At 41.4% G+C, this 22,876-nt stretch overlaps 1 protein-coding gene across 6 annotated transcripts in view; it reads right to left on the bottom strand.

The window, feature by feature from the left end:
- Positions 1-22,876, bottom strand: part of LOC105684870 — a 120,220-nt gene that overhangs the window by 18,399 nt on the left and 78,945 nt on the right. For 5 of the 6 annotated variants that reach the window (XR_007277163.1, XM_048650947.1, XM_048650950.1 and 2 more), the window contains exons 2-4: positions 15,873-16,081; positions 7,208-7,343; positions 6,194-6,327 (exon numbers count right to left, since the gene is read on the bottom strand). Coding sequence is in view for 5 of the 6 variants with exons in the window: in XM_048650947.1 (XP_048506904.1) it covers positions 6,194-6,327; positions 7,208-7,343; positions 15,873-16,081 (479 nt within the window). In the remaining variant the exon portion in view is untranslated. Of the gene's footprint in view, positions 1-6,193; positions 6,328-7,207; positions 7,344-15,872; positions 16,084-22,876 lie in introns of all 6 variants that reach the window. The other variant, XM_048650948.1, reaches the window with a different exon arrangement.

Below are 22,876 nucleotides of genomic sequence, written 5' to 3'. Positions count from 1 at the left end.
CATTTTACCACTATTGATTTCGTTCGTATGGCATAATTTCATAGTTACGATTATGTACAGTTGTAAATACAGAGTCCAATGAATTCTTGAAATTTAATCGTATTCGGAAAAGGGGAAAAGTTGAAAAAAATCGGATATTATTCCCTAGGTTTGTAGCCCAAAGGTCGCCTACGGAAGGAGCTGAAATAATATTGGAATGAATAAAAAATTTGTTGCTTAATCTCATAATTAGATATCGGTAGAACGGTTTCCAGGAAATCATGTACAACGCAAAAACTGTGGAAAGGTCAATTTGCACTTCAAATACGTCCGTAACTGTGAATTCGTTTGCATATTTTTCACCGCGCCGAAGCTGTAAGGGATGTTATGTATACAATATGTACACATATATACAGGGTAGCTCATTTCAAATCTTCCATTTGAATATCTCCAGATAGGGAAGAAAGTTTCTGATGAAAATTGCATTGTTCGTTTTACAGAATCATCTACGCGAGAGCGATGACGCGTTTACCATACGTGTCGCAAGTTTTCAGCTGTTATATAATGACGAAAATTATTTCGAAAAAGGAAAAAGAACGAAAACACAATCACGTGATCGAACTGTACACTTGAAATTTCCGAAGCGTTGAAAACACGAAGAATTACGTGAAATCCGTGCGGAAGAACGTTGGAACACGAATCGTCTATAAATTTAGTGGAAATCCTCTTATCACGCCGTCGGAAATCGACAGTTATCCAGAGCTTTTAAAAGGCCGTTCGAATTCCCGGTTTTATACCGACTGGATGAGAACTTTCCACTCTGTCGGTGTCATTATCCGTCTAGTGCAGGTTCATCGGCGGATCATTTCGAAACGTTACGACATAGAAAACGTTATCTACTGCAAAGACAATAGCGGAGTCGTGTACAATATTCCCCGAACAAATTGAAAACTGGGATATAGGTCACCGACAATATGCGTCTAACAATAAGGGTAAGTTAAGACCAAGTCGCGGTCGTGCTAAGGGTGGAAAAGCTGTTCGATTATCGGCCCGGTATATTTGTACGACGTGAACGCGCGAGGCGGTGGGGTCAATCCCGCAAGAATGACGAACAGTAGAGTTTATCCGCTTGTATATCCGTTGGGTGGATCTAAATGGAAGAGCCGTCACTTGTTTGCTCGGCATCCTTCGGTGGTGGGTTGATATATTCGAATTTACGAATCCCTTGTACAGCTTTGCACGGACTGGCGAGGCTTTACAGAAACGCAATGGCCTCCCGCGAGACCAATGTCGTACACACCGGGGAAGCACAAATAGAAGAAAATGCGTAGAACACGAAAAACAAACGAGGGTGTTCAAGGCAGGTAATACACTATAGGCTCTTCTCTATACCTTTCTCTTTCCCTGGACTCCCTTACATTCCTATCCACTTCCATCTCTTCTTTTTTATCCCACAGCCACTTTCATCCTATAAAGAAAAAAAAAAAAATATGCCGACGGTTCTTCCGCTGCTTCTTGGGTTATGCCAACATCAAACGACATTCGGTACGCACGGAAAATAGTTCAAGAATATAAAGGAAAAGAATACAGCGAAAAAAAAAAACACGCGCGCACTCCTAATGAAATAAAGATGTGAAGCCTCGTGACAATGTTACAGAGAGACGAAGACGCGGTGAAACGATGAGGAGAAGGTGCGACAAGGTCGCCAGGAATATACTCGGTAGATGGTTGGTTGTTTTCGGGTGTGTGTATCCGTATGGGTAGGTGTCACGAGAAGTACGAAAATCACGAAGAGGTCGAAGACGCAGAAGAAGAGAAAGCCCTCGTAGAGCGGAAATGTTTATTTTCCCACTACTTGGCGGGGGCGCGTTTCCTCTCGTGCGAGTCTTGAAACGTAATACGACCGCCAATTCATATTACAAGTAGAAACCAATTTAGATTCGAAACTTGTAACTTCGCAATAAAGTAAACCAACTTTATCGCGGAGACGCGAGTTGATCAAGAGCATTATATTACGTATCTTGATATCGCCGATAAGTTTGACTATTCGAATCCAGGTTAATCAAATCAAAGTCGGTAAAGAAAATCACAAAATGTTCACTTTGTAACGCATACATTAATACCAAAGCTTACGGAAATTTTGTCGGCAGTTCCGCGTTCAATCTGATAAAGAGTATATGCATTAGAAGTTGTGAAAACCAACAACGTATATTCCTATAAACGTACACGCGAAAGCGAAGACAAAAAAAAGATAATAAAATACACTGCAGCCAACTCTGTGCCCTTTAATTCGCTCTCCGTCGCGTCGACTGGGTGTGGCAACGGCGACGGTGGCATGCCATTTAGATTTTTTTTTTCAGACAATATTCATTTACAAGAGATACAAATTTCGCATATAAAAGTGGCTGGGTGTTTTTTCTTTTTTTTTTCTTTTATTTTACGCGCTGAGTGTTTGCCGTGTCATAGAAACAAGAAAAAGCCCAACTCTATTGTTTGCATAGGGAAACACGCGAGGCAATGTGGGGTAGCGGGGCGAAATGGGAAACCCCAAAAATTTCGTGAAATTTTTTCCCAATGATCGAAAAGAACTTCAAACATCATGCGGGATCGAATATTTCTTTCTCATGATTTCCTTAAGTACCCCGTTTTTTACCCGTCTTCCCCTATGTACGTTGTTTTTTCTCAGCAAACAACAAAAAGTTGTTCGTTCGACGTAGGATTCAGCTGTGTCTCGTATTAGATGTCTTTACAAAGTCCGGAGTGCCCGCGGGTTGTATACTTTTCTTGGCGCGCATTCCTACGTATACAGGGAAGTCGAAGATTCTCCGGCCGCTGGCATTTCGCGCGTACGTACGTTTCCGTGGATCGAACAATTTGTGGGCGAAATAAAAGAGAGAAGTGAAAAGCAGAGAATGTGGCGGTTACGCCGTCGGCCGCGAAACGATCGAAAAATACCTCATAATTGGGTATTCTCGGTTCGTCGGTGTATCCAAACTGGAGACTTGAACTAACAAAGGTAGGGGGAAACGGTGAGAGGGAGGTAAGAATCGAAATTTGCGACATTTGCTGGCGCGAGGGGTATATTTGAACTACGCTAATTGCGGTGCGCTGCCGCAAGGCATTCATGCCTTTCGTCTTTCGAGCTAACGTCGTCGGGACGTCTGCCCCTTTCGAATTATAAAGTCAGTCGATTATCATCCTCGCCTCTTCCTTACCTAGATGCTAATTTTATGCGTAAAGTAAAGTTCACCTCGTACAGCTCTAGCTGGTTATACGTATGCGGTATATATAGGTATACAGTTGTGTAGCTTTCCGTTGATTTCCGGTTCAACGCGAGAGAGTAATCCAGGTATCAAACACGAGGTAAGTCCCGCTTACGTCATTGTCACTTGTAATTTCTGACTCGTTCCACCAACGACTGACTCTAGCCAACTTATAAGTTGCGAGAGACCTCTTCAGTAAAGACCGCAGTTCAGCGAATTAGAAGCGCGGCGCAACCATCTCAAATAAATATCATAAGACCTTGCTACTTATTCAATGCTTCTATCTAGTTTTCTTGCGAACTTTACTTTCAGCAATCGGCAAAAAAAAAAAAAAAAAAACCAAGAAATGCATCTCCCACGGAGGCTACAGTTCAACCCGACCCAATTCTTTTTCAAGATTTGAAAAATTATGATTCCGCTCTCATTATATTCACTCATCGACGTTTAAAGCGGGGGGGGAAATCTCTTCCGTTGAATAGAGAGCTGCTACGATTCTATGAGTCAGATTAATTCCATCTTTTCTGTATTTTAATCTTAATGGACACTCGGATGAAATCTTCAATGTCCGCACCTCGTTAGAGATATGAATATTTACCCCGTGGTTTCGCAGGCTTTTGCCGGGATGAGCGAAATTCCAATGCTGTAACAATGACGTGTTACCCCGCACCTCACACCTCGGATTATATCACTTTTTTCGAAAATTGCAGCAGTCGAGTGTCGGCGCGCCGACATGATGTCAAAAATTATCGCTGTAACCGCGTCTCTTGTATCAGACATCGTGTAATTAACATACCTTAATGCTTCACAGTGATTTGCATTCAAACCCGATTTGTACGTCGGGCTCCCTACATTAATTGGCGAGTTTTACTCGAGAGATGCACTTTTTAGAGCGGAAAAGTTATCCGATTCCAACTTGTAGCCATCATATTACGTACGGAAATAATTGCCATTATTCAATCTACAGACGAAGGAAGAGACGACGTCGGAGTCGTACGTTTACTCCATCCAAGCGATAAGCGTTGAAAATCCTCAGCACTCGCTTTATCGTATTCGGTTCATTGGTTCCACGATGAAACGAAAATTGGCGAACGAATTATTTTGGTTACGGAGTCACAAGAATAATCACATACGTCGCATCGTCGTTTTGCACTTTGCGAAACTGATTGTCTCGTCTTTAAAACGGAGACTACGTTCTTCCGATCGGCTTTGGACTCAACACAAATATTGACCGACACTAAACAAACGGATCCTTTCATGGACAGGAGTCGTGCGAGAAGAAAAGGAATTCGTGGTTCGCGTTACCTTGAATTTTCCAGCCTTTGCGCCCCTTGTTTGCAATGTCTTGGTATTAAAATGTAAAATGTCTGAGCGATTTACCTCGGGTGCGATGAGGGTGCATATCGCTACAGTGACAACGGAGAATTTTCGTCACAGATTGGCAAATCCCACGTCTCCTCAACTCGTACGGTGAATTAAGACGAGATGAAAATTCACGCGGGTTTGATTCGCCGGCTGATGTGCTTTTGCTCCGAGATGCAAGTGCGTTTTCTGACGCGTGATTAACTTGCGAGGCGAGTAATACTTGCTCCTCGGAAGCGTTGTCTAGAGACTTCTATGAGGGTACAGATGTCATGTAGGTAGCGTGTATTCGCGATACCTGGATAGTCGACGTAGGTACACACGCGGCGTAGTTTGATACGGAATACCGGGCGTGAATTGAAATTGCGAAGTTATTCGAATTCAACGAGGATTTAGGATCTTGTCGCTGAAGCAAAGTTCTGCCGCGACGTTATCAATTCGCAGTTCCGTTTGATAACGGCAGATGGGAAATGGCTCGATTCGTAATATCCTCGAAATGCAGTGTTAATTAATCCGGCACCGGTATAAACGAAATGGTCAAAGTACGTTGCCTGGAGGGGTGAGTTTTGATCGTTTTAAACTGGGTCTAGAGAACAGGAAACCGTATTTGAATGGGCCAGCTGAACCGCAACGCAATCAAATTCGTACCAAAACGTGGTGGTTGGTTGGCTGTACAGGGAGAAAATTAAATTTCATAAACTTATTCCATTTTATGTACTCTCTTTGTGCATCCATTCATATACGCGCCATAAATGCGGTGTAGCGCTGGAAGCTCCGGCAGTATTCGTTGAAATTCCGGCTTTGAAGATGTTGAAAATCAACGGAGGAGCAAAAACTGTTTAACCATATTCGACAGAGGAATGGATCGTCTTGATTTGATTTGCTTCATTTCGTCAATTTCGGTCAACTCAGATGACAAATAACGTAATTCAAGTCGCACATCGTCAGTTCTCGTGATTAACGTATCCTACTCGTTTCCATCGTCTTCGAGGCAAACGATGCAAACGAGAAACAAAGAAGTTCCAACACGGTACTTACAGGAGTTCATCGCACTAGCTGCACGCGATATTACTACACGTCCATTTTCAAGCTCTAACTACTTAGATTTAGTAAGGGATCGAGTAGGAAATGAGGGGATCGTGTACTTTGTGGTAACGGAGAAAATCGAAACAATGAAATGATAGAATCCGAGTTCTAAGTTTAATTTCAGACGCCAATTCACACACGCGGTGGCCACGTTCGGATCAAAGAAAAGAGGGAACGGAATGAATGCCATGGTGTACAATTGTACAAGTACACGTGAATTCTTTTAGCTCGTACAAAACGACCCGCGGACTTTTGATGTTCCCAAAGAGCCTTGAAAAAAGTCAGTCGGGCGGTGTTTCGACGATCAAAAATAAGTGTAAAAGGCATTTCTCGAAACATTTCGAAATCCTTCTGTACTTACACCGAGCCACACACATATCAAGGACTTCGCTAAATAATTGTTACTCCCACACTTGGTGTACGTGGGTCTCGATAAAGGTAAAATTGAATTATGAAAAATGAAAATAAACTAAAACGAAATAATATAAAATACAAGGAGAACGCACCGGAACGTTGTTGAGTGTGAACGAAAGCTGAGTAGGTGGTTTCGAAGGTGGTGAGGTGCAATTTGCTCTCAAAATATCCCCCGGATCGTAGCGTTCCCTCTCGGATGTGAGCGCGAGTCTTCCCTCAGGTAAAGCTGAAACACAATTTTCACAGAGATGAACAAGACTCTTCGTACTCTCCTTTGATAGATAAGCCAGGGTTGACACTTGTTCAGAACTTGCCTAGAAAATACTTTTTCCCCCATTTTCTCCACGAGCTACGGCGCAAACCCCGTACAACGTTTTCGTACCACTTGTGATAAGATTATACTCATGTTTCATGTTTTATCTCTCCTCGATGAAAAGAAAAATAATCTTACAACGCTACGATTGTTTGATAAATACCCCGCAAGCCCGACAGATAACGGACATTGCGAGATATTTTCTGTTTTTTGAAAAATCGACCGATATCGAACAATGTATCAAATGATATGGAAAGTTCTGAAAACAAAGTACCACGTTGTACGTCGTATTACCGGGTATACTTATTTACAGAATGGCAAGCATTGGAACGGTACGGTGATAATTTCGCTAATTGGTAACCGTTGCCAAATTCTTGTGGAAATCAAATCCGGATTTGGCGATGTTATTGGTAAGCGAAAATTGCACGTAGGTGAGGCTTAGGTTAGTTTGCCGAGGTCTTTTGTATGGTAATATGTGAATTTACCTTGCGGATTACCTGAACGCGGAGATCAAGGATTAAGGATTTGGCGTAAAAACTAATCCGCGAATATTCAACGCTGTTTGTGTTAATTTATCGAGGAACGGTCTCGCTATAAGCGCAGGGCCCCTCCATACACGTGATATTCTTACAAGGATATGAAACTTTTATAACTCTTCGGAAATTGCACGAAATCATCCCATAAGGTGGTTAACCGGAATTCTGTCCGTTCGACGGCGTACCATGGCGCTCGGGGTACAATGAAGCGGGTAAAAATATTCGATGGAGAGTTCATCAACTTTATTGGTACTCACATACTACGGTCAAATTCTTCGTCACAAAGGCCGTTGAAAATGATGGTGCATCGGCGGTAACTTCGCAGCTGAAGTTACCCGATAGTCTGAAGTCGACGTTCCTCAACATAACTTGACTCCCGTTGGAGTTGAGAATCTGAAAAGTGGAAGAGATCAATTTTAGAGGAAATTTTTACCGATACCTGTTGTACGTACACGCGACAGAAACGACGAAATATATTCCCCACACAAGGTCTACGCAACTATCGACGCACTTCAAAAGTCGTTGGGTCAATCGTGATTGATGAAACGTCATTGTCATTCAACTTCCAAATCATCGGACGTCAAGAAGGGATATGAATTGAATGGAGAAGCAATTCACATTGCAAAACCGCCAATCCCGGAATTTAATCCGGTTCGAAGATCTTCCGGAAGATATTAAAAAATCGGCGACGGAAGTCCGGTAAAAAGTTGTGACGTAACGCGCGATTCGATGCCAACTTGTTTTTCAATCAAGGGAAAAACAATCAAGCTCGTCGTATGTATATAAGAACCGTTCAATTTCTCATGGGAGGTTGAATGTACGTATATTTCGCGATATCCATGTAGTATTGACAAAAGGAAATAAAGTAGGTCATCAATTCTGAATTCACAGATACCCTTACCTTCGGAATTCATCGTCACAGAACAAAAACCTACTTAAATCTTCTCCTCAACTCCGTACTATTGCTTCCGCGCGAGCTTATACGAATTCGAACTTGAAAGCTTCATTGTCACGCCGAGTAAATACCAAGCAGAATCCGCTGCATTAATGGTTGAAACTAAAGGGTTTTCAAAGGTGGAAATAATATTTCTCGTATAATATATTTTAATCACGAGTCTCGTTCGGAATAATGTACTCAACCGACTCGGAGAGAGCGCTACAAAAACGACGCGGATTCAATGAGAGATGAAGCATTGAAAGTTCTTTTTCTCTTCTCTTTTCTTCTCTTTTTCCTTTTTCATCCGTATTTTTATACTCATATTTGTTTTTAACTAGCAAAGTACAAAACTGTGAAGAAGCGCGTATTAGGAATACAAGTGAGATGAATAGTGAATCCCCCTGTATGCTATCAAAATAAACTTGAAACCGCTTCACTAAAAGTTTCACATTTATAATCTTTTTATTTTCTTCATATTACTTCGGAAGAAGGGAGGCTGATATTGACCGACCCCTTCCATTCTCCGTCCATAACTACCGTACTTCTTTTTTAATGGAACACAATCGAGAATTTATCGGATTTCGATACTATACGTATGCACGTAGGGGATAAATTGCAATGCATATCTGGAAAATAGCGCGATCGAAAGAAATTATTAGTGATATTGACTTCGCTTCTTTGCACGTCTAATGACCCGTCAAACACGTATATTTCACCTATAGCTGTATTACTTTCGAACATTAAAAGGAGATAAAGATTTCTAGATTTTTCAAGAATAAAAATCACATCAATTCTATTCAACTACGTCGCTGATTTCCTCTAATTTTTTTATCCGTTCGTAGAATGAAGAGCTATTATTCGCAAAAATGATCTTTTTTTCTTACCGATAAAGGCACGGGAACCGACGCGGTATCAAGCGATGATTCTAAACTCGACACCGCCATTTCAGAATCTAAAAAATCCAAGAGTTGTGCTTCTGTTTTTTACCTATTGGACCGATACCCATATCTGAGGGGACCGAGAAAAGTGTGTCTGTGCGTGCATCGGGTGAGGGGAGACGAGAAATAATAATCCAAAAATTGGTGATCAAAATTGCTTGACGAGGGTAGAAATTTCCTACCGGTGCGTCGAGTTGGCGCGACCGAATTCACCCTCCGCGACTCTTTCCTTACGAATTTGACGATCGCGGGCCTTTTGTTATATATATAAACATGAAGCAGCTAATCGAGGTGAATACAAATTCGTCTATACGGAGTCAGAATTACGACTCGTTCCCGCTACATTGCTGCGCTCATACTTTTCTGTATATATTGTGTGGATAATCATGATTTTTGTTGTTAGCTTACAATTTGTATACAACCTACCGCTGAAGTAATTGGAGTGCCACTTGAAAAATTACAGGATTTAGAAGGTAAAACCTCTCGGAAATTTGACGTTCACATGAAATTGAAGAGAAAAAATAATCTAACTCGATCGGCAGATCGCGCTATGGAAAGGTACGTTGTTTTTCCATAGGGAGATTGAAAAAATCTTTCCGACTATCGAAAGAAACAATTTTCGTATCACGGGCCTCGTCTCTTAACAACCGTTTGATTTCATCGTGTCGGAAACACTCGATTTTCAAATCACCTCGTTCCGTTCCGAATTTTCTTTCCCCCGATTTTCGGGTTACTCCGTTATCTCCGAGTCCATCCAACTTGCATACATACGCGGTACATAAATACAGCACGTAAATCAACGTGGTAAATATCGTGCATTTAAAACGTACATCATGCGTACATTCGAGGCCGTATATATTCGTACACATACAACAAATATACTTCCCGGCGCGACACTCTCGTTAACGATCTCTGGTTAACTATGCAGTTTAGACTCTACAAGGTTTCGTTGTGCGGTATGATACGAGAGCGCCGGTGGTACTCGGTGCCTATGGGACACTGTACCGTTGGTACGCAAGTACTCCCGTGATGAGGTAGGTAAACGTTGCACAAACCTCCATTTACATCTCATTTACTAACCCTCAAAGTACTCGGGGTACCGGTGGCGGATTGTAGGTCAGTTGTACGTAATTACATACATTCATACACAACCCGTATATACATATTCGTAAGTAATTTCGTCGGTGTTCGGGAACCGGGTAGGCGCGCCCCTCTCTCTGCGTGTACTACACACGGGTTCGAACGATGCATATTTTCACTTGCCGGCTCTCCGACACTTCCCAAATCCATTGGGAATCGTATACCAAAAAAAACGGAATGACTGTACCAGCCACTACCCGAGATACGTTGGAATCATTATTCTTCGTCAAAGATTCCCCTCCTCGCTTCCCTGCTTCTCCATCCCCATCCCTTTTCCTTTGTTAAGTGATCTCCCTAATTATGTAAATGAACTCTTCTCGCGGGCGGCACCACCGGCACCACCACCACCATCCACGGCACAAGGAGAAACAGCGACCGCCGACGTCGACGCCGACGTATTATGAACGTACCTATTATACGTAGGTACGTACACACGCGTACACGCGAACGCGATGTATCATACACACGCGTTGTACACATGCAGGCGAAATAGGCATCATTCTTAATCAACGCCGCTTAATTATTTGAGGTGATGTTACACACCGCGGCGAATGGATGTTTGCTTAATTTCCTACGCAGCTATTTGGCGCTTCTCAATGAGGTGGTGGTAAGTGCGGTTTATTACCATTTCGTTACCCCGAAACAATATACGTACAGCTAGCGTGGCACGTATATCCGTGCAAAGCTGCCGATTGCTGGCCGTGTTGGAAAATAATTGAAATACCTGTACCACCTATACTCCGAGTGGAATACCCCCGTCGCGGTTTCCGTCACGTGAATATAAACCAACGTAAGTTTATTCAACCGTCGAAGTTAGTCGAGCTACCGAACATTTCGGTACGTGCGTACGCAGCTTCCCCGCCGTTATTCAGTACATCAGATTTACGTATGATACGTGGTCGCGTATACTTGTGATACGCTACATATACAAGCGCGAGGATATTCGCCGGGAAGAAATGCAGCGTAAAAAGCGCGTTAAAACGAACGTACAATGGCTGGTACTGTAATACAATCTTGATGTTTTGTAAATCAAGTAGAAAGGGGGAAACCACGGGCAGATGATGAATCCCATTCAGCATAATTATAAGCTCTTCGGAGAGCCGGGTTGTACCGCTTCACTTTGTATTTATCACGGGCTCTGTATTTCTCTCGGAATTTTACACACCGTTGTTTAAAGGGAAAAATTAATTAATCACTCTTACGAACGTGCGATGTTTTTTTCTTCGTTAAATATTTGTCTGTTTCTTTTTTTTTTTTCCGGACGTGAGTTTGTATGGATTTACAAAACTACTTCATTTACATACGAGTATTCCAGGCGGTTGTGGAAGTGGAGATGGAAAGATTGTTCGTACAAATGCAGCATAAGGTGTTCCACGTCGCGTTGGGTTCGGAGGGCCGGTATTATTGATACGAAGATAATTCCGTCCGTTGCATTTGCATAAAGAAGGACGCTTAGCCACGACCGCCGGGTGTCCCTTGAGTAAACACAATTTGGCAAGGTACTTTAAAAATACCTACTGGATAGCGGGGCGTAAAATACTCAAAGTCCTTCTCTCTATTTGCACACCTTTCTCTTCCACCCTCTCTCTCTCTCCCCGTTCCTTCCTTCAACTTTAGGTAACACACTTCGTTCCACAGGTTGTCATTGGAAATTTCCCACGTTCCGATATTTACACTGTTACATTGGTAATCTGCAGCCTGTTTCGATATTTTCATTTTTACAATATCCACCGTATAAGAGGGCAAAGACGAGAGGAGAACAAAAAGAGAAGGAAAAAGGAATCCAAATAAGAGCTGACAATCAAATAATAATACTGGGATCTAAGACGCCTTATATTCCGCACGCATTGCGCGTTCCTTGTCAGAATATGATATAATATCGTGTGATAAACGAAATTTTTCCATCGAATAAGATATTCGAGATGATCGAAATTGCGCGAGGTCGTATATTTATAATATAAAGAAAATAACGGTAACAATTATAATGATTTTTTGGTCGGTGAGTTACCTCGGAAAATGAATATGCTACAACGGAGAGGAGAATGAGAAAAAAGGCGAGCAGCTGGCGAGACGAGGGTGAGAAATAAACGCCATGGAATGAAGAGATATCCGTATGTTGGTTGGTAGATACGTAAAGCACGATAGGCATCTGCCCCGAGTAAAGCCGAGCTTTGCAAACAGGGGAAATACTACCGAGTGTTTTGACTCCGATGAAATTTCGTCTCACTATAGAGATTCTGGTCCACTCGCGTTGTTAATCCGATTTTTCTTTTTTCGTTTTTATATTCGTTCTTTTGCCTTCTTATTTATTCCCCTCTCTTATACTCGCTCCTGTTCCTCCGGCTTCTTCTCCACACCCCCGCAACGGCTCGACCGTCGCGCGGTTCAGCGTTTCGTTTCGTTTGTTCTCGCCTCATTCTCCCTACCTCGCCTGTCTCAGCCACGCTACCAGCTCACGTACTCTACGTGCTACGTGTTTATGATACGCGAAAAACGAACAATATTCCACAGCTCTTGATGGCCCCGCACTTCGGAACCACCATGTTTTTCAATTAGACCACATCCCGTCACGTATAAATATGTGGGAAAATAAATGTATTTATTACATTATTGTACATGGACGTACGTACGGCCATGATGCTTCTGTGCAGACGTAATCTTCTCCACGTTTCCATCTATTTCAAATATTAAATCGCTATTCTGTTTTCATCATCTCAATTTCAGATCTATTTTTCTGTCACGTTCACTCGGTTCTTTTTTTTTTCCAACATTATCCATTTGTTTATTGCTCTCAGGTGTGCGGATTACGGATAGAGAAAAAAAAGAAAAAAAATTATCGCACAATTTTTACCGTTACAAATCGCCGCAGTTTCAGATAGCTGGAACCAATCGGAATTATGATCCATTTCGCGTCCCTGGGACGGTATAAAAACTGCTTTCCGCCCGTTTACAGATTTTATCGAGCTTCAACAGATTTCACGTTTCTAAAAAACGCACAAAAAAAAAAAAGAAAAATTATAATCGAAACATCCTCATTTACAGTCGAGACACTGCTTCAATTTTTTTTTTTTTTGTCTCGCTCGCTTTTTTCAATGGTCTCGTCAGTATTTATTGTCAGTAATTTTCGATTTCATCGATTTTCCTCGAAGAGAAACAAAAAAACAAGGGGGAAAGATTGAATGGAATGGAAAATCCTCGGGAAAATCGTCGCCCGGATAATTATTCCCCTACCTCATAATGTCACTACGTAACGAAAAATTAGAGGAAAATTATTTCATCAGTTAATTTTCGTGGTAGGGAACAAAATGTAATCAAAGTATCACGCTGTCAAGTTCCCAAGAATCTCACCGACCTGCCATTCAATTTTTTAGAATTGCTGTTACAATTATGTACATGTTTTCGCACAGCGTTTTTTTCGAAGAATCACACGGTGCACGGTGATGATGATCTTTGTCGAGCTAGCATCGCCACAACGTCAAATTGAAAAATAAACTATACCATAATTTGAGGCTGATTCTAGGCTAGATAAATGCCGTAGTGCCAAGTTTTACGCTTTTCAAAAAGACCTACAACCTGTGGTGGTGTTAGCTTAACGTTAATTCAACACCATTACAGGTTTTGGGTGTTTTTCGAGAAGCATAAAAGTAATCAGCCTAGAATCAGCCGCAAGTTATGGTATACTTCATTTTTTGATTTGATATGAAATGGAAACCGGCAAGTTATGATAGTCCAATTATTTCGCGGGCGTTATCTTGTATACTTTGGATACAAAAATAATAAATTTGAAAGGTCTGTCTTACATTGTCCTCTGGATTATAATACAGATATATATCACACTGCGACGATTTCATCCCCATTTATTGAGAGCACCTTTTCTCATCGATGGTGTGCCGCTTCAGAATTTATCAGCTGAGCATTTTCTCAAGGATTATAGATCTGAGTGATTATCATTAAAAAGTCCGTTTCATAACGACGAAACTTGCGCATTTCAACCGGGTTGGCTAGAGAATAAAAAGATGCACGAAAAAGCAAAAACAGAAAACAATTATTTATTCATGGTAATCGTCCACTTTTTTCTATACCGATCGGTACGAAAGAAATGGTTGTTGTTGTTGTTGTTGTTGTTGTGTTTGTTTTTTAAACTTTATCAAGAGCCGGCTTCAATTTATACCCCACGACGCATAACGAAATGGGATGGTCTGTATAGCCTACATCTCATTTGACGAAAAAGTTGACCCATTTGTTTTTAATGTCAGTGAGGACCGACGGGGGCGAACGGTATATCGAAATTATTCGGATAATGCGTATGGTGATATCTGAAAAAAACAGAAAAGAGGCGGAGAAAAAAGGAGACGAGACAATAATAGCAATAACGGAAAAGTAAATTCAACGGCAGGTTGAAATCGTTTAGGACTTATAGCCGTATGGGTGCAATATTTGGCAAGTTTTCATGTACCATCAGCTGGAACCACCGCTTCGCAAAAGTGCGGTCGCATCGATTGCAGGCTTTAGTGCTGATTTGTTGCTAATTTTTTACCGGAATCCGAATTTCGTTGCTCAAGCCGTTTGGACGAAATCGAAGGCGGTGCTAAGTTGCGATCAATTGAGCGCCGCCACCCTTGAAAATATCGTGACGAAATCGTAGGCCGTTGTGGAAATCGAGTGTAAGTTAGTTAGTTGCCGTTTGTCCCTCGAATCTCGATTCTTTGTCGCCAACCGTTGAAGAAAGAAGAAAAAATTGAGAAGTATACTAGAAAAATTTATTGATGCACAATGATCCGGAATTCCGGCGTTCCGAAATTTGTGTGGCATCGGAGAATGAGTATACATAAGCGGCGGTTCCAGCTCATGGGACATCAAGTTTTCAAGGTGACGAGCGAACGCGGATAAGACTGTACCCACTCTTTCGCGAAACACGATTGCGATAATTCATTTTTTGATCTCGTTATTAAAATTCCTTTTTTCTTTGCCTCTTCTCCGACATTCTTCCATGTATTCAAACAAGTGGTTACGAAAGTTTATACGTTTGACTTTTTGCTATCCAATCTTCAAATACCCGAAATTGTCCTGTAGGTACGTACTGCATACATATTTATGAGCGTACCGAGGGTACAAAAAGAGGTTCGGTTGGTTGGTACTCCTCATCTGGAAATTATACTGACAAATGCCAATAAAAGAGTATAATTTCTTCAACAATAAGTATATCCTCTATTATTACAATATTGCTGTTTGAGGTTCCGGGAAATTTTACGGAGTCGGGCAAATTAAGTTTGTCATTCTTATTGACGTAACGTTAACGTGCTTGAAATTCAATGGGTAGGTTATACGTGCGCCCTTAATTCTGACCCTCTTCAAGTTCGACGTCGATCAGCATTTACGTTATAAACGCGTTACTTGCATTTCAGTTCTTGTATTTTATACATTCTATCCTTCAAACTTGTTGGCTCTCATTACCCGCAGCTTTGAATCGTTCGAATCCCTCGTGCGGTGCGATCGCTCTACCACCTCTTGCAATGTTCAGCTATTTGTGATTTTTCGCCCAAAACAAGTTCATACCGAAAATTTCACGAAATCACCAGGGGTCCCAGATTTTGGTACCACCTTTCAATTTCGGAAGAGAAAAGAATCCCTCAAATATTCGAAAATTTCAAAATAACGACATCGCATCTTTCGATGCGCCCATATGGCGAGCAGCGAAGTCCAATTATACAACAGTGTGTTCGTTGTTGAGGTAAGACGCAAGCCGGTAAACAACCGTTCCAGAAATCAACCCAACCCCTGCGGTCTATATTCACCTCGGTTTCCGGTCAATCGGTGGTAGACCTTGAACTACATCCCCCTGTCCCGTGATACCTTCGATCTGCGGCCAAAGTGTACAGCGATTGTAGTCTGAGGTGAGATACTTACGTCGACGTTGATGCCGGCAATAGGAAAAGTCTTTGTTGGCGGTGCCTCCTTAGGTGCGAAACGGTAAAACTCGTGCCTTCCTCTGTACCACTTGACGGAGTACAGAGGCGCGTCTTCCAGGTCATAACGGCAGCGTAGAATCGCTTCGTGACCTCTCTGGACCGCCTCGGGTACCACTTCCAGGCTGACATTCCGCAAGCACCTGCCACCTTTGAAAATAAAAGCGGAGTCAGATTATCGCGTCACGCTGGTGCCGTGGAAGCTGCGGATGTTGCATAAGTTGTCCGTGGGGTGTTTGCAGCGGTATGTATGTACAGCGAAGCGTTATACGTGTATAGAAAAGCACCCGTCATTAGTCTAGTTTTATTTTGCGGAGATTTGGCTCGTCTGCTTTCGTCAGCGGTAAACAGCAATATGAGGGAATTCCGATTCCCGGGAGATTATCGGTAAAATCGATGGACGCTTTGAATCGCGACTCTCTGGATATAATGTATTCGCAACGTGTGCTCGGGGACATTGGGAGAAATTTGATTTCGGTACGAATGAATATTACCAAGGACGCCACGCTCTTGCCCGACCATCACCTTCCGCTCGCTAAAGAGCTTGAACAAATGAATTTACATTTGCATTACGTCGTTCGTTACGATGAATTTATGTAACATGAAAAAAAGCTTTATTTTCCGACTCGCTTCCTATGCTCTTCATTTGCTGAAGAAAAAAAAATGTTTTTATTCATCCCGCGCGAAACTTATATACAAAGAAATTTCACCGGAGTTATCAAATTACTTACGTCCGTAAGACACGGTTTTGAACGAGGATTTGAAAGAATTTTGAAATTTCTTAAGGTAAGTGCAGAATATACTTCCATCGTATAATACATAATTCAGATTACGTCACGCGCCGGTATGCGTTGGGAATAACGTAGTAACAAAAATCCCGTTCCGAAAACTGCCGACGAAATGCTATCGCGATTATCTTCCGAGTAAAAGTAACGATGGTATCGAATTTTAAAAACGTATCGCGTTGTTTCGAATCAGGTACGTAATTCGGTAGGGATCCGCAATTGCTGCATTGTTTTTTCTTCTATCTTTAAACGACGAGCTACGTTACAAATTACTTTCAACGGAATACCAAAAAAAATGTGCGTCCAGCTGGATCGAATAAGGATGGTAAGTAAATGATGCACGTGGACTCTTTTCTACTTTTTGTTAATTTCGCAGAAAGAACTTTTGACAAGGGCTCTCAAAAACAAGGGATACACAGTCCGTGTAAGGTCAGTTTTGCGAAGAAACAGTTGCAATGTAACAAAAAGCATTTATTATGTGCCCTCCGGTGGTTTATCCAGTTTAATACTCGACGGTATCCCGTTACGTGGATTCATTTTGTCCGATTTGATTCTTTAAAAACTTCTTTCGTTTTTTGTTCTTCTTTTTTTTTTTTTTTTTCTCTTTTAAATTCTAATCCTACATCTCGGTTGGTGTACCGTAAAAAGGACTTTGAGGGCTTATTCGGGTAAGTTCGAGGATAAAAAAAAAACACCAAAAAAAGAAAATCGCCGGGCGGGCATGAAACGCTGAGAAAAACCGCCGTGTAGGGTTTAATTGAGTATACCTATAATAAACGCGGTACGATATCAAGTGTATTAAAAGAGCACCGGACGGAGACCGAGTATCTGTGGAGGTGAGAGATAGAAAAAGCGCTGTAGGACCAACTGTTTCAATAGGTATCTCCGAAATCATCGGTATTCCGGGATATTTGGATCCATTTTCGTAATATGAATCGTAGCGAACCTTTCATTCGAGTCCGATTTCAATGTCATTGATGTTCGAACAGATGTGATCTTATGATAGTAGTCTTTGTCAGTATAACTTCCGTGCATGATGCAAAATCACATGTACTTGGCGCGATGATTGATTTGGATTTTTTTTTTTTTTCTCAAGAAAATTTAATTTGACGGTTATACTTGGGAAACGACTCTTTGGTGGCGATTGATTCAGAAAAGTTGATGTACTTGGCGATGTTTTTTTGCACCCTAGGTAACACTATACGTATAACGTGCGCTCAATTTTTCTCACGTTCATTCAAGCGATGCTATTATTCGATTTTCACCATCCGATTCCTTTACTTTTGTTTTAATGTTTTTTTCGGTTTCACCGAAAGAGCAATAATAATTCCGGTTTTAAGTTGTGAGCGGGTTGAGTGGTTTAGTTTTTTGTTGAGCGTGCAGACTTTCATAAAATTTTCGCAGTATCATGAAATAAACTTGTCCGAATAACAAGGGTATCGTAGGTACCACACAGTACATTGAAATGGGAATGATCTCGAGCAGGTAATAATAATCAGATGACATGAAACTGAGATTATTTGTTATGATATTAAAAAAATTCTTTACCGCCTCGCGTGCTTCCGCACATCGAAGAACGACGGTGATGAGTTTCGGCGGGTGAGAAAAAATAATCGAGGTAAAAAGTATAAAGAAAAATTAAAACATAAAGAAAAATGAAATTTTCCCAGATCTCGAGTCGGCCGAGCCACCCCAAGTCACCTCCGTTTATGAAGGAGCCTATTACGAAAGCAATGCTAAATTTTCATCTCGGGTTCGCGGGGAGATGGAGGTATAAAACTGCTTAAGGGCGAAAACGAAAGAATGTATGGGCTGCATATCCGAGCCAAGGTATATGGTAATAACGTCTAGTTGGTGGCCGATCGCCAAGGAGGTCGATAATTTCGCTGGTTTTCAACTAAGAAAGTAATAACTTAGGTCTGAACTAGAAATTAGACTTCGGGTATAAGATTCTCCATGGTCGGTTGGGCGCTTTGAATCGAGAGCACCAACAGTAAAGCAATTTAGACTTTCTGAAAGTTAATATACCAAGCCACGGTGGCAGTGAGCTTATCGTGTGCTGCAAGCACTGCTTTTTTTCTTTCATATCTTCTGAAGAGGGCGAATAGATATAGGCAATCACGTGATCGAGCTAAATCAGCGATGCAAATAAGAATCCCGCGGAAACTATTATGCGAAAGAACTACGGGCGTGGGAATCGGCACCCATTCGATATTTCAGTAATTCAATTTCAACCGCGAACCCCTTTTCGCCGCCTCTTTATTTCCGAAAGATCGTTACTCGTCCGTGTTCTACCGTTTGACGAGGAACAAAAAATCGAAAAACAAAGAGAAAATAAAACATTTCTATGGTGAGTTCCGTGGAATTTGTATCGCAATTTTTCGCCCAGTTATCTCTCGCCGCTTTGATCATTGGAGAAATATCTCAAATATCCCCGATACATAGGTATACGTGCATCGCCCTGCATACGTATACCTATCTATACACATGTGCAAATATACAGATATGTGTATCGTATTCGGAACTGGGGGGCATTTTTCTATCTCTCTACTCTCATTCTTTTTATCTTCCTCTCTTCGCACGCGCACACATGCTCTCTTTGACTGTTCCAGTCACCTGAACCGAATGCCAAATAACAAATCGATATTCCAATCGCGTCTTGGGATATCGCGTTCACAATGTCGCCGTTCTTATTGATACGTGTATGAACGTACAGACCTATATACCCGCCCGGAATACGTACCTACGTACGTACATACCTGTACAGACGTAGGCCTGTGGTGAAAACAAAAAAAAAATCAAAAAATTGAAAGAAGTAAAAAGTACTCCGGTGTAGATTATTTCTCTTTTTTTTGTTGTTTCATTGGAGTTTCTTTTTTCTCTTGTTTGCGGAGAAAAGAGTTTTCATGGTGGTGTAGGCGCCGCGCCGCGACGCGACGACGTCTTGTTGTTATGCCTTTCTCGCTTGAACCGCGCGCGTCGTAAAAGAGCTTTTCTTCGAGATTTCGCTAACTATACGCGTCAATGCGGGCCGCTCAGGGGTCGCTCGGGGGTAAAATTAAAACTTTCCGCCCCCGAGTAACTGTTCATTTTTCTAAGACATTAACCACCGCACCGCGTGGAAAGTGAAGGTACGCCGTGGGCTTTCAAAATAATTCCATTCCCGTCCAGTGATCCATGAATTATCATCCCGACGAATAATCGATATTGTGCGCGGCGTATTTTTTGGAATTCAATAATAAAATGATGTTCACGAGTTTCTCGGCAATTCGCTCGACAATGACGACTCGCATGACCTTTCTCTTATCTTTCTTCTGTAAAACGTTTTTTGCTCTCAAAAAGACTCGACGATAAATGTTTCTATTCAAAAATCTGTAAGAATTCTAGAAAATCATTCACCCGGTGAAAAACAGCCCCTTCGTAATCCAAAGAGTAGAACTAATTTCACCTTAGACTCTTCTTTCTGTCTCCTGTATTTAAATTTGTTATTTATAAATATGAAAGTGGAAAGGAAAGAACAAATAAAAAAAAACTCGTCTTTACTCCTTCAAATCTTACATCAAACGATTTTTCAGCACTTTTTCACATCCTGCGATTCAAGTTAAAATGGTGGATGTCATCGTCATTATACGATAAAACAAAGTTTGAAATACACAATTTCAGAAAGTAAAAAAAAAAGATTATGTTTTTCACCGTTCGCAGAGTACTTGGAAGATTAAAACCCAAAAATGTGTGAAAAATAAAACTAAAACAATGCAAAAAAAATACACAAATGAGGCGATAAATTTTCTTCTCACAGCTGTAACAGTTATTAAAAAGGAGTAAATGAAATTCGGTACTCGCGATGGTTCAATTAGTTTCCGGTTGACGTGGAAATTTTCATCTGACATTTGATTAGCACCTCCCTCTGGGCATCAGCCACAACTTATCATCTTCGCGACAACGCGTTGGAGAGTAACGTCGCATCGGTGTACAATACAAGTCGTTTATTTCCTTTGAGCTTCACCGAACTCAATCGTTCAGAGGAGATTGGGATTCGGTGGTTCAAAAATGATAACACTATCGCGTAACAAGTTGTTCAATTCACCAAATTGAGAGCGCTGTAACTAACGCGCGTTTCAATCAAGCGTACAACAACTAATTACGCACATCTTTGACAAAATTGCATAGCTTGCAGCTGTGGGACGCGTTACATCAAACATCAGAAATTTCGCTTGTTCGTAGACATATTACAATCTGGATGAGACGTCCAAAGTTGGATCATTAAGAAAAGCGTGACGTTTGAGTTTTTTTTTTTTTTTCGGTCTACCTTGAAACTTGTCAAATTTCAACTCCTCAAATTTTCTCGTCTTTCCAGATTCGGCTAGACACCAACTTCTCAGATAGAAATAACCTAATTTTGATTCGATCCGAACGACGAGAAGAAAGCGCATCGGTCGGTGAAATTAATCCTTGACCAAATGAGAAAAAAAAAAATTATGTTGCTCAGAAAAATCAAAAAACTCCACTATTCCGTAGCACGTCCTTTCAACATTTGTTGCTCCTTTTTGTATTCGTTGTATTCATCTGCCTGTTGTTTTTTCGCCGATATATTTTTTTCTCGGCTCGAAAGCAATAAGATTCCACGTTCTGGGTGGAGGGGAAAAATTGGAAAATGAGAAAAAACGGAAGGAAAATAAAAAAGAACGACAATAATAACTGGTTTATATCCTCGCGCCTGCACCCTAATAATACGGGCATATTAGATCGTACGAGTGAAATATTATTCCCCTAAAATTGCAGTTGACACGTATATCCCGGTTATTCTAAGACTCCAGACAAACGAACGGGGTTCTGGGTTATAGTTGGATTTCGATGCTGGCGTAGCAGCATCATCTGGCGAGCATATCATCTCTCGCTCTGGTGAGAGAGTAGAGTAGAGTCGAGTCGAGTCGTACCTACGTAGAGTCGGTGTTGCGGGAAAAAGTATACATCTATCACGGATAAAATATGCCGTAAGATTCGCGAAGGGCGAGGAAAAAATGTACAACACGCGCATATTTATTCCTAGGCAATTGACGTTACGCTATTTCGCTGTTTGATATTTGCAAGTACACGGTATCGATAGCGAAGTTACTGTGACGCGAGTAAAGCGACGCGGGTTCCATGTATATATATTAATATAGCGGGTCGCGTAATTAATGCTGCTCGTATACGGAGGTAAAACGAATATAACTGGAATTGCGATGTTCTACAGCCGGATTAGCGGTTATATATGTGATGATACTATGGGTGCAATATCTCCCCTTTGTTTCACACATCCACTCACGCACCCTGTCCCCCCCTCCCGTCCCCCCCCGCGGCCCGACCTTCTACATGTGTAACTACAAGCCACATACACACGATTAGCTGATACACACGCTTGACAAGTGCGGCGTGGAAAAATATTGGTACGTATGTACATCGGTACGTACGTGGAAGCTGAAATATTATAGGTACATACAGGTATACGTAAACTCGAGAGATGATGCGGAGATAGACGCTTGATATTTTAAAAAAAAATGGTCACTCCAAAGTGCGACAATCGGAAAAATGACGACGTTACAAGATAAGACAGGACGAATGGATAAGGTCGCGGAAGATGTAGAGGACGGACATGGGTCATTGGCACTCTTTTGCTCTCCCCTTCCCTCATCCATTAGTTGGGTATTTATTTTTTTATCAATCGGATGTACGTACATGAATTTCTCGGCATGAGTTTTTTCTGACGACACCTGATTATAATAAATATGATTTACTGTATTATTCTATCGAACCCCTGTTATACGCCCGTCTTCCCCTACACGAACTCGGTAATCGTTAAAGTGGCGCTCGAAATATTTCAGCTGTAGTATGAAATTCGAGCCAACAACCTAAATCGAAATATGTGTCGCGATAAAAGTCCTCACGGTGAGGATATCTAGGTATGCACACCAGGGTGGGTTGAAAAAAAAAATTTTCTTTTCTGGTCAAAAATCATAGAAAATATTTAAAAATTGTCGATTGTGATTGTTTTTTACTCGTTCACTGATCAAAATTTTTTTCCTATCATTTTTGTGATTCGAGTATAAAATCAAAAAATGACATGCTCTTCTTTTGACTTGAAATTGAAGTTGAGTAGCCAGCAGCGTAGCGCTTTGTT

The sequence above is a fragment of the Athalia rosae genome, chromosome 2 (assembly GCF_917208135.1).
Source record: "Athalia rosae chromosome 2, iyAthRosa1.1, whole genome shotgun sequence".
Classification (NCBI taxonomy): Eukaryota; Metazoa; Arthropoda; class Insecta; order Hymenoptera; family Athaliidae; genus Athalia; species Athalia rosae.
The sequence above is the reverse complement of the archived record's forward strand: the minus strand, read 5'-3'. Positions and strand labels throughout refer to the sequence as shown.